Raw genomic sequence first — 12,815 nt, 5'->3', positions numbered from 1 at the left:
CTTATTAAGCTCACTATAGAAACCATTCTCTATAGAGAGTTGATTACTAACAATATCAGTTAAAAATGGTTACTACCTTGAGCCTTTGCCAATGTAACTTCCATCTTGGAGCATCTCTTTTGGCTTGTAATTCTCACTTAATTCACTATTCTCATCAGAAGGTCTCTCAATTACAAATAATTGTGCTACCGGGGAGCAGTCAACACTGTAACTATGTCTTCACATTGTCTTATCACAATCTGTCTCTTCTTACTAGAGATGAAGGAAGTGAAATACTTCATATTCTGAAATAAGGATCCTCCTGCCTTAAAGTTTGGAGATGGGAAATGACTGACTAAACTTTGAAATGGACATGTAGTGGAAGCAATTGTAACAGTTGTCAGGACAAAAATCCTTTCTTGGCTTAAGTTCGGTTGTTTGATATTGGCTGATTGCTTAACCTCAATTAACCTTACTTTCCTTCTACATAAAATACAATTAAAAATATCTACTTCATAATTTTGTGTAAAAATGAACTGAGATGACACATATCAAATCAGAAATGAAAGAGAGAATATGCCTAGTAAATTTCCTGGGCTCCTGGTTTGTGTTAATAGAGACAGCTTTAGCTTCTTATTTGGAGGAGGCACAAATAATATTCACACCCCTCTCTGTTTAAAAGCCAGAATAGCACCTGCCATCTAGTATTTTCCCTCTTTCTTCACTGACTTAGAAGCATGGTAGTTTGTTAAAAGAGACAAATAAACACAAGCTCAAATTCCCATTAATACTGGAAATTTTTCTTTCAAGAGCCCCAGTAGTTTCAATTCTATCACTATATTAACAGAGTAGAAAGAAAGTGAATGTGTTGTTAGTGGTTGTTATTGGCTTGAAAATGAGAATACAATAAAATGTGACTTTAGTTTAGAATTGATATAACAAAGAGCATCAATATAGAGAATTAAATAACCTTCACACTTGCAGACAACCTCAATTATCTGGGTAATTAAAGCAGATCAAGCTTGTTATAATGTCAAAGATAAATCACAAGGTATGTCAGAAAAGTGGCTGGATCTGTATTAAATTGCTGAAATCACTCAGCCATGATTGATTTGACTACTCAGCAATGGCAAAATTGACCAATTAGCCATGAGCAGATGGCTTTTTTCAAGTTTTTCAAAACTACCTTGTAGCCAATAAGAACTCACTATCAAAAACACATGTGAAAAGAAAAGGTGAATAAAATTTATCCTAAGTAAATGTTAGACTATGTGGAAAAACTGAATGACTTTAGAGCAATTCATTCATGGACACTAATTATTAAAAAGTAGTCTCCTCCCAACACCATTTGTCTCACCTCCAGACCCTTTCCTACAACCTTATAAGCATTTTCCTATGGCAACCTGGTTTAAGCCCAACTAGCATGTATATGTCTATTTAATTCACAAATGTGTGCTCTCATCACTTCTTCTTTCACAAATTGTCTAGGAAGATGTTATCCTCACCTCCCGAACTAGAGTTAGAAACAATGGGGGTATGTCTTGATTTACAATATGAATAATGTGACTATTTTTAAAAGGCTTGTTAGCAATAAATGACCATCTCCCATATGCACATACATGTTAGCATACATCTAGACACTCAGCTCCTCAACATACCTAATATCCTAGAAAAGATGATCAATTACACAGAATAAACATAACATCATCATACTACCCTTATGTTTGGAAATGTATATGGACTAGCATTATAAACATATTACTTCCTTGGGTTTTCATTAAAAGTCTGGGGTAAAATAATTATCAAAACTGAGTACCAAGAATGACTTGTATCTCTGATATAAAGTTAATATCCATTATGGCTTTTTTCAAAAAGTGGAAGTTGAAATATGTTATTAAGCAACTATTACCTGCCTAGCACAGCAGTAGACATTATATAGATGTTATTTAAGATGGTCACTGCAATCCAAAAATTTATAATTCTGGGTTGAGAGGGAAAAAAAAGACATAAAATGGCCAAAATTCCATTTTTGTGTATATCACAGTGCTATTTATGTGGTTCAGAGTTTGGTAGCCACAATAAAAGTTAGAGCACTGTCGGTGGACACAGAAGAAAGGCTGGGTTCTAATGTCAAAGACCTGGGTAAAGCTTTGGGACGGGGCCAGGTCATGAAGGAATCACCAGTCTTGGACCATATTCACTGCCTTGACCTCCTTCCCTATGTGCCTACGAGCCTTACTTTCACACTGCTTCCTCTGACATATTTTTATCATGTCCTCATGCAATATACTATCTTTAAATGTATTATCTTTAAAAGTTGTTGAAAATATGCCACTTTTGAAAAATATGCTCAGTAACAGTAATTGTTATTCCCTCTACTCCCTTACCCCCCAATTCTCAGTTATATTTGTAGATTGGAGGAAGTTTTAATATTGAAGAAGGCTGAGATAATCCTGAGAAGATGTTTTTCCACTTCGAAATGGAAAGAGCACGTGGGAACAGTTCCCACTGGTAAACAGTAGTCTCCTTGTAGATGGGGCCATGTCTTTGACTACTCGCCATATTCTCAATCCAAACCCAGGGCCTTCCCACAGTAGGAATTCATTGGTGAAGGTGCTGGTGAAGCTGTAGGCCTTAGTAACTGGAAAGTAGCAATTCCTGGGAAGAAAGAAATAGGAGATAGTAGTGTTGCCTAGTGGGAGTAGCATAGCCTAGTGTAAGGGTATTGGTCTCTGGAATCAGACCCTCTTTTATTTATATAACTCACACAAGTTACTCAAATTCTCTGAGTTTCCAATTTTTCATCTGCAAAAGCAGATAATAACGGCATCTATCTCACAGAATCACTGATTGAATAAATTGAATAAAAATTGAGTTGATAAGTCAGAGAGAGGACTTATAACACTGCCTCATCCATAATAAATGCTCAGTAAATGTGCATTTTAATAACACTTTGGGGCCTTAACGATGACGTACTAGTCTGACCCCTTTGTTTTAAATGGAAATGGCCCTGAGAATTTGAGTGCTCTGTGAATGAATATTGTGAATGGCAAATTATAGACTCTGGATCCTATAATCCTCCTAGGAAGAATTTTGAAGTTTATCTAGTAGACATTCAGATTTTTGATGGATCACCTTGAACTTCAGGAGGTTTAGTTTTAGTTTGGGTCAAGGCTTGTCTGTATTAGTTTTGCTGTTAATCCTAGGATATATCCCTGAGTTCTGGGACACAGTCTTTATTCCTAAGGTACAGTCTTTTTATGGTCTCAGTGGAAACCCCAAGGTATTTACTAAGATCTTCTAATTTGGCCAGACTCATACTCCACACAGTCTCTTCTGTGGTTGGCATTAGTGCAAAAGTTTGCCAAGTTTTCAGCCTCCTAACTGACTTTTTTCCCTTTGAGCTCCTTGATATTTCACCCACATACTATACACATTTACAAAATCTCTCAATGATTTTGAGAGAAGTTAATACACAGATTTTGGGCCTGTCCTTTTCTGACTTCCTCCTTTCTGGGATATATCCACTCAATTTCCAACTATTTTGACGTGCCAAACTCAGTCCTCTGACTTCTCAAACCAATAAATAGTGGTTTTCTGTTTCAATTCTAGCCACCTGTACTGGAGTTGAAAGTGCCCTCAGGGAAAACTATATAAATGTGAATCACTCCCAGTCTGTTTCCTTTCTTTTAAGGATCATACTTCCCTTGGCTTCTGCTTATTTTTTATCTGAATCTAGTGTTTTCGATAGTTTTCTTTTTCTTTCAGAGTTTGTAACTAACTGCTGAAGAGTTAGTCCAATAGGAACTACTCTTCCAATATCAGAACTAAACTTTACCTTTGATAGAAATTGCAGGTAACTTTTTACCACTTAGCTTTTATATTTATACTTTGCTTAGGAGGGTTTTATTTTCTCATGTAGTAATTTTTCATTTTATGTATTTAAATATCAGTTTTTTTAATGGCCACTGAATTTTGAGTCTTTAATTTGAAGGGCTTTCCTCACTTCAAGATTATACTAGAATTCATCCATTGTTCCTACTTAAATATTTTTAACCTAACGTTTTATGTTGAAATTCTATTATTAGGTACACAAACATTTAGGACTGTTATATCTTCTTCATGATTTTTTATCATTATGAAATAACTCCCGTTCTCCTTTCTCAAACTCTACTTGTCTTATAGTAACATAGCACATCAGCTTTTTTATGTTCAGTGTTTGCATAGTGTATCATTTTCCATTCCTTTACTTTCAACTTCTGTGGTTTTATATTTAAAATGCATCGATTATAAATTCCATGCTGTTAGGTCTTACTTTGTTTTTGTCTTTTAATTAGAGTGTTAATCTACTTGTATTTATCATTGATTTGGTTGGCTTTAGGTCTATTTTAACATCTAACTTTTGATCACTTAAGAGTTTATACTGAGGTTTGAGGTATGGATACAATTTTACTTTTTCTAAATTTTCAACTACTTGTCACAACACCATTTATTGAGAAATTTGTATTTTCTCCTATTAGTTTGAATTCTGCTTTTATCATTTACTGCATTCTTGAATGCACTTTGGCCTTGTTTATGGACAAGTCTATTCATGCAACAGTACCGCAGTGTTTAAACTATTGAGGGATCATAGTATTTTTATGTCTGGTACAGTTAGTCCTCCTACACTGCTAATTTTAAGACTTTATATGGCCATTCCTTATTGTTTATTTTCCATATGAACTTGACATTGAGCTTGACTAGTTAAAATAGAAACTAGAGGCATGTTAATATAAGAACCATATAAAATTTACAAAACGATTTAGTGAAAAATAACATTTTCATTATGTTGAGTCTTGCTATTCAAGAAAGATGATAAATCTTTCCTCTTGTCCAGGTTTTAATTTGAAGCCTTATACTCATGTCTAGGTATTTTAACTTTTTGCTGCTACTCTCCTTCGTCATTTTTAATAACTAGATAACTTACTCAAGGTGACTTAGTTTAACCATCTATATCATTTCCATTTCAGCTACAAGCTATGAAATAAGAATGAGTAAAAGTCTGCAGAATATTCAAGATGATTTTAACAATGCCATTTTAGTGAACACGTCAAAACTGAACCCTCAGCAAGCTGGTACCAGAGAGATATTTACATTCTCACCAAAACTTTTCACAGATGGGCACTCTGAGCATCAACCTGATGGAGAGACACAAGAAAATCACAGAATTTATGTGGCAATACGAGCAATGGATAGAAACTCCTTAAAGTCTGCTGTATCTAACATTGCCCAGGCATCTTTGTTTATTCCCCCCAGTTCTGCTCCTGTGCTTGTTAGAGATTTTCTTATATTGAAAGGAGTTTTAACAGCAATGAGTTTGATAGGAATTATTTGTCTTACTATAGTTGTGACGCATTATACTTTAAATAGGAAAAAGACAGCATACAAGAAAGAGAATGAAACAGAAGTACTGTGAACAAATGTATAGAGCACAATTCTTCTTAGACATAAGACCCCTGGCCTTTGCATAGTGCAAAGAAAACAAAACCAACCAAAAAAACCCCACACCAACAGAATCAATTAACATTAAACTGTATTAAACTGCTTTGGGTTTTTGTACAATACAAAGCATATTTTCATGTCAGACAAAAATATCTCTTATGATACTTTTCTCGTTTATATTGTTTTGGAGGGGGAAATCTGTTTCAGAGATCAGGAAAACTTTAGACTTTGGCTATGGAAAGAGAATAAAAATTATTCTTCAAGGTAGTGTTTAAAGGCAAAGTGAAATACAAAGTTGAATCAAAGCATCAAGGAAAGTCTGTTTCATTGAGGAGGAAAAATAGCCTTATGAAGCAGAGAAAAGGTTAGATTTGGGTTTTTCGGCAAAGATGTCTGTTTGAAGCAATTGTCTACTTTGATTAATTGTTCTTTTCCTGTTATCTGTGCAGAACAGGTTGCTTGTTGATGACTGAAAAGCAGGCATCTTATATTTGAAGCCCCTATTGTAAAGTTCCTTACTTTAGCTCTTGCCATTTGTTTAAATACACTATAGATCAAATCCCACTGCTAATGTTCAAAGAGATCTTCTTCACTGTAAGATGTAACCTTAAAATTATTATCCTTGTCCTCTGATACTGGTATTGAAATAGAGGTCTACTGAATTTATTGCTTATAAATTTCTACTCTCAACAAAACAATGTCTAAGCTATTTCCTTGGATTTTATTGGATGGAAATTTTTTATAGCTTCCATAAGGCTTTAAGTAAAAAAATGAAATACATTATTCTTAGATTATTTTAATACATATGTATATCATATACTTTTATTCAATCTCAACCAAAGAAAAGTTCAGTGAAGAGAGACTAACCTTTGGAAATGATTAGCTGGCTCAGTTCTTTGGTTATATAAGAGTCTAGGAATCCTTTCTCCATCAAGGGTTATTTATCCATGGTGGTAGGTGGGGGAGGGGCAGGTAACAAAGGTCACAAAGAAATAAAACTCATCTTTCTCTAATTTTATCTCTTCTTTTTAAAGATTATTGAGCAATAGATTCCTTTGCTTTTTTTTTTTTTTTTTTTTTGCATGGTTAGGCACCAGAAATCAAACCCAGGTCTCGGGCATGGCAAATGAGAACTCTACCTACTGAGCCACTGTGGCCCATCCTCATTTGCTTTTTAAATTAAAGAGCTTAAAACTTAATTGAATTGGTGCAGCCCCTCTGGAGGACAGTGTGTTGGTTCCACAAGAGGCTAAGTATAGGATCATATAGCCACATGATCCTGCAACCCCATTATTAGGTATATACTTGAAAGAACTGAAAGCAGGGGCACAAATGGTCATTTGCACACAGGAGTTAATGGTGGCAGTATGCACAATTTGCAATAGAAGGAAGTAGTCTAAGGGTACATCAACTGGTGAATGGAGGGGTGAACTGTGATGTATACCTACAATGGAATATTGAGCAGCTGGAAGAAGGAATGGGTTTGTGAGGCATGCAACTAGGTAAATGAACTTTGAGGACATAATTTGGGTGAAATAAGCCAGAAAGGAAAGCACAAATATTGTAAGGTCTCATTAATATGAACTAACTATAATGTGCTAACTCTGAGAATTGAATTCTAGAGCATAGGTTTCAGGGGATAGAACATGGGCAGAGATTGGGCAATCAACGATTAAGTAGTACAGAATGTTCAATAAGGCTTATTGTAAGCCTTACAGCAATCACAGCTATTCCTGAGTTTTAACTGTATTTATAAATTCTGAGATGTGGAGCCCTTTGTGTTTAACCTGGTAGTTCCCTGCAACTTCAGGTATCTGCATGAAACTGAGACTCATTTAGAGTTCTGAAGCTCTGAAAGTCAGCATTACTCCATACAGCAATCGTTAAAGAAAATGAAAACAATCAGACTTCAATTAGAGAAATGAATGAAATGAAGTTGGTTAGGACTAAGGTAAATTATATTACAGGGTCAGGGAGGATGTTAGCTGTATTTTGAAACTTCAACATCTGTGTGAGACCAAAGGAAGACATGCCTATTTAGTGCAAAATTTATATTTTCTAGAGCACACTATCCAACTGAACCTTATAGTCAGTTTATTTAGACACCATGATTACATGAAACCTAGAATAGGGAATGAGATCTTGTTTTACTGTGCAAGTTAATGTAATACCCTGAAACACCCAAAGTGTTTGGACAGACAATAAAATTTTTTTTTTGCAAAGCCCCCTTGATGTGTTGGAGGGAAATATGGAAATATTAAACTTCCTCACCTGGGATTCCTGATATTCTTTCAAGCATTAGGGACTCCCAATTTAATAAGTCAAGCCCTTGATCTTGGGGCTTGCTCTTATGAAACTTATTCCTGCAAAGGAGAAGCTAAGCTTACTTAGAATTATGCCTAAGACTCTCCCCCCACAGAATATCTTTTGTTGCTCAGATGTGGCCTCTCTCTCTAAGCCAACTCTGCAAATAAACTCGCTGCCCTCCCCACTATGTGGGACATGACCCGCAGGTGTAAGCCTCCCTGGCAATGTGGGACCTGACTCTCAGGGAAGAGCCTGGATGGGCACCATGGGATTGAGAGAGCCTTCTTGACCAAAAGGGAGAAAAGAAATGAAACAAAATAAAGTTTTAGTGGCTAAGAGACTTCAAATAGAGTTGAGAGGTCATTCTGGAGGTTATTCTTATATATCATAAAGATATTCCTTTATAGTTTCTAGTATACTAGAATAGCTAGAAGGAAAGAACTGAAACTGTTGAACTGTAATCCAGTAGCCTTGACTCTTGCTGATAATTGTATAATCACATAGCTTTTATGGTGTGATCATGTGATTGTGAAAACCTTGTGACTAATACTTCCTTTATCCAGTGTACGGGAAGATGAGTAATAAAATAAAGGCAAAAACAAATAAATTAATAGGGGGGAAAGGTGTATGTGATGTTTTGGGGGTTGTTTTTTATTTTTATTTATTTTTGCAGTAATAAAAATGTTCTGAAATTAATTGTTGGTGATGAATGCACAACTATGTGACCATACTATGAGCCATTGATTGTATTCCTTGGATGGATTATATGGTGTGTGAATATGCCTCATAAAAATTGCATCTTAAAAAAGAAGCTCAGGAGCCTCAGCAGGCCTGAGCAGAAAGCCAGCACTCCAGAACGAGAAAGGTCTGGGGGCTGCATGTAGGAAGCACAGGGTGAAAGAACTGGAAACTTCGACCTAAGGTTGAACGCCATGCTACAGAGAGTGAAACCTCAATATGTGTTCTCAAAAACCTGTCATCCCCAAGAAAGTCAAAGCATTTTGGGAAGTTTTACAAGTTTTTCTTTGAGAATCTTTGAAGATATGTATGCTTTTTTGTGTGTTATTTAAAACAAAGCATTAAAGGAAAAAGGAAAAACGTTTATTGAATAAATAGAAATAATAATAGAAAGTAAGTCTCAAAACCAATTGTGAAAGGAGTGTGGGGAATTAGGACAGGAAGAAAAAGAGACAGAAAGCATGAAGCCCTGAGTAAGACCCAGGGCAACATTAGAAAAAAGATAACCAGCAGATATTCCTACCCAGGCTCCTCCTGGATCACACTACCCCCAGATCTGAGCTATTACCTTCTAAGTAATAGAATTTTCACAGATGGAAGTTTCACAGCCTGTGAAGCTCAGTCCCTAGCTAGGCAGTCAGTCCCACCAACCTGCATTGCCGTCAAACCTGCTAACCTGGGGTTTGCTCCTCTGTAGGTTTAATCAACTGGCTATGGTAAAATACTAAGACATGAGTGAGGCAGGAGTCAAGTCCTCGAGTGTTTTCCTCATTTCACAGACAGGAGTAGAAAGGGTTAAATGAGAAATACAAAGAATGTTGGTTACCGGCAGTAGTAGGAGTAGAGCCTGGTTCTCTGCCTACTAGTTCAGCCCTGTCTATTTAAGAAGATATAGGGCAGATACTGCAGTTTAAGCCTAGAAAAACTTAACTCTTTTGATGATTTAGTAGGAGAGCAGGTCTGGCTTTAAAATACCTTCCTTTCTCCATCTTAAGGGTACAAGAATGGAGTAAATAGACTTACGTGCAGAAATTACAAGAGGCAAAAGTAAAGGATACCAAGGATGTTAAAGTAATAAACTGAAATATGTCATAGCAAAGTAAAAAGGAAGACCTCAAAAGAGCTCGGTAGGGTGAACAATGTTCAGTGGCTGTGAGGGTGTGAAAACTTTCAATAACAGGAAGGATGTGGTAAATAGGGAAAATACTGATTTAGCTCTAAAGCAATCAACAGAATAGAGACACTGTAAAGAGAGTAACACTGTTTCTGAATAAATGATAAATAATAGAAACACAGAAGAGTTGGACCAAGAAGGATGAGATACTATGAAGATTTAGTCACTGGTAGGATACTATAATAATGACATCAGTGGATGTTTGACTCTATATTTCAAAAGGAGAAAATGTGTGAGCCAGATGCTCAGTTATCTGGGAAAGGGAAGAGAAAGCCAAGGAATGGAGAAAGGGTTTAGTGTTCAATCTGTTCCAAGTTAGAGAAGCATAATAAAAAACTTGAGATTTATGTCAGTTCCCCCCCCCCCACACACACACAGCAATGTATAGGTTCAATCCAATTCCCAATAAAAAATACCAGCAAATTTCTTTGTGGAAATGGAAAAACCAATCATCAAATTTATATGGAAGTCAGCTTTCAGAAAGATGGTGGAGTGGGTTAGATCAAATTCACCCCTGCTCCATGGCACAAGACAGGGGATGGGGAGAGGATGACAGGGGCTGTAGTCCAGGGGGTGAGTAGTTGAAGAGGATCTCTAGGGTTTCTTGCAGAGGAGAGAGATGGGCAAATTGGGATGGGGAGAGCAGGGTGGGTTGGAATAGATACGATCCCCCTGGGGGCAGACAGCGGCACACGGGGAGGCATGGAATGGAGGGAACTGACTGCCCTTCCACTCCAGCCTGCCCCAGATGCTGGCTGGGGAAACCTTCCCAAATGGTACCACAGCCAGCAGTGTCCATAGGGAGCCCGGAGGCAAGCGGGCATCCATCACAAAGAGCTATGCCCCCAGGTGCTAGGAGCAGTCACCTGACCAGGTGCCACAAATGGTTGTCCCATTGGGTGCAGTGTGTGGTGCATCCACTGGGCACCAGGCACTGCAGTCAGCAAACTATCTGCCTAGGTTACTTTTTTTTCTTTCCTTTTTAAATATATTTTTTGTCGCTATGCTTTTATTAGTAGTATTATTTTTATTTTTTATTTTTGATTTTTAGTTATATATTTCTATTGTATTGATTTTTTATTTTTTAGTTCTTTTTTATTCTATTATATATATAATAATATATATGTATATATGTATTTAAATTTTCTCTTTCTTCTGTGGACACCAGTCTTAGTTCATTCCCAATATATCTTGGGATGTCTCCTTCTGACTTTGGGGCTTATGACTGCCTAGTTGTGCTTTTCATTGTTGTTTTCTTTTTCATATTTTTATTTTTATTTTAGGGTGTGTGTGCATGGGCCTAGAGTCAAGCCCAGGTCTCCATGTGGTAGGTAGGCATTCTGCCACTGAAATACTCATTAGCCTCAGCCTAGATTTTAATAGACCCTCAAGTAGAATTGTGCCCCCTACATGAGATCTAGGCCTTGGTTTGGCTGGGAATTACTGACAAACCAAATGCAAAAGGAAACCTGCAATGTAAAACCAAGTAAATACACAACTTTAGATGAGTGGAGAAAACCAATTTGCAAATAACTTTATTAAGATAACCAAATACCTTAAAGACAACAAAAAATCACAAAGCACATGAAGATCCAAAGAAATGACCTAGCCCAGATGACCAAATCAAACTCCAGAGGGAGTGCAGAATATGGAACAACTACTCAAGGATATTTATAAAGAAACAAAAGACACACTAGAAGAGCATAAAGAAGAATTCAAAAGATTAAATAGAAAAATGGCAGATCTCACAGAGATGAAAGATATAGTGGACCAAATTAGAAATATATGAGACACACAATAGCATATTCAAAGAAGCAGAAGGAAGAATAAGTGCCTAGAAGACAAAAAAAATTGAACTAGAGTGTCCAAAAGAAAAAATGGCAAGAAAGATGGAAAAATGGAACTGGATCCTAGGGAAGTGGTGGACAACAAGAGGTGCACAAATGTAAGAATCATTTGTGTCCCAGAAGGAGAAGGCAAGAGTAAAGGGCTTGCAAATTCCTTGATGATATAATTGGGGAAAACTTCCCAACCTTTATAAAAGACATAAATATGAAAATCAAAGAGGACCAATGAGCTCCAAATAAAATAAATCCAAGTAGGCCTACTCCAAGACACATACTAACCAAACTGCCAAATAATGAAGAGAGACAGAAAGTCCTGAAAGAAGCATGAGAAAAGTAATCTACTACATAAAAGGGAAAACATATTAGTCTGAGTTTGGACTACTCAACAGGCACCATGGAAGCAAAAAGTCAGTGATATGCTATATTTAAGATTCTGAATGAGAAAGGCTGCCAGCCAAGAATTCTTTACCCAGCCAAGTTATCCTTCACAATTGAAGGAGAGATTAAAATCTTCAATGAGAAACAACTACTGAGAGAATTAGTCAAAAAGAGATATGCCCTACAAGAAATACATCTTCCATGTACACAATGGAAAAAAATATTTGAAAACTATATATGCTGGTTTGAAACTGTTATGTATGCTAGAAAAGCCATGTTTTTGATCCAGCATGACAGGGTGGGACCTTTTGATTAGGTTATTTTCATAGAGATATGACATGCCCAATTGTGGATATAAACTTTTAATTAGGTGGTATCCATGGAGATGAGACAGATCCAAACGTGGGTGTGACCTTTTGATTAGATCATTTCCTTGGAGGTGTGACTACACCCACTTAAGACGGGTCTTGATTATTTACTGGAGTCCTTTAAAAGGGAGATATTTTGGAAAAGCAGAGTTTCTTTAGAGCCGACATAGAAGAGATGTTTGGAGATGCCTGGGGACAGACAGAAGCTCACAGAGGAGGCCACTGGAACCAGGAGCTGAAATCAGTGAAACCCAAGAAAAAAAGGCCAGCAGACAACATTATGTGCCTTCCTGTGTGAGCTGATTTGAAAGGATTTATGTACCCTAGAAGAGTTATGTTTTAATCCTAATCTTATGTTCTAGTTTGCTAGCTGCCAGAATGCAATATACCAGAAATAGAACAGCTTTTAAAAAGGGAAAATTTAATAAGTTGCTCATTTATAGTTCCAAGGCTGAGAAAATGTCCCAATTAAAACAAGTCTATAGAAATGTCCAATCTATACCAAGGGAAAGATACCTTGGTTCAAGAAGGCCAATGAAGTTC

At 36.7% G+C, this 12,815-nt stretch overlaps 1 protein-coding gene across 4 annotated transcripts in view; it reads left to right on the top strand.

The window, feature by feature from the left end:
- CLCA2 (chloride channel accessory 2) overlaps window positions 1-6,522 on the top strand; it is a 90,446-nt gene extending 83,924 nt beyond the window's left edge. For 3 of the 4 annotated variants that reach the window (XM_077120398.1, XM_077120396.1, XM_077120397.1), the window contains one exon: window positions 4,989-6,522. In XM_077120398.1, coding sequence (XP_076976513.1) covers window positions 4,989-5,434 — 446 coding nt within the window. In that variant the 3' untranslated portion in view covers window positions 5,435-6,522. Of the gene's footprint in view, window positions 1-2,380; window positions 2,491-4,988 lie in introns of all 4 variants that reach the window. The other variant, XR_013159346.1, reaches the window with a different exon arrangement.
- The last annotated feature ends 6,293 nt before the right edge of the window (window positions 6,523-12,815 follow it).

The sequence above is a fragment of the Tamandua tetradactyla genome, chromosome 11 (genome assembly GCF_023851605.1).
Source record: "Tamandua tetradactyla isolate mTamTet1 chromosome 11, mTamTet1.pri, whole genome shotgun sequence".
Classification (NCBI taxonomy): Eukaryota; Metazoa; Chordata; class Mammalia; order Pilosa; family Myrmecophagidae; genus Tamandua; species Tamandua tetradactyla.
The sequence above is the reverse complement of the archived record's forward strand: the minus strand, read 5'-3'. Positions and strand labels throughout refer to the sequence as shown.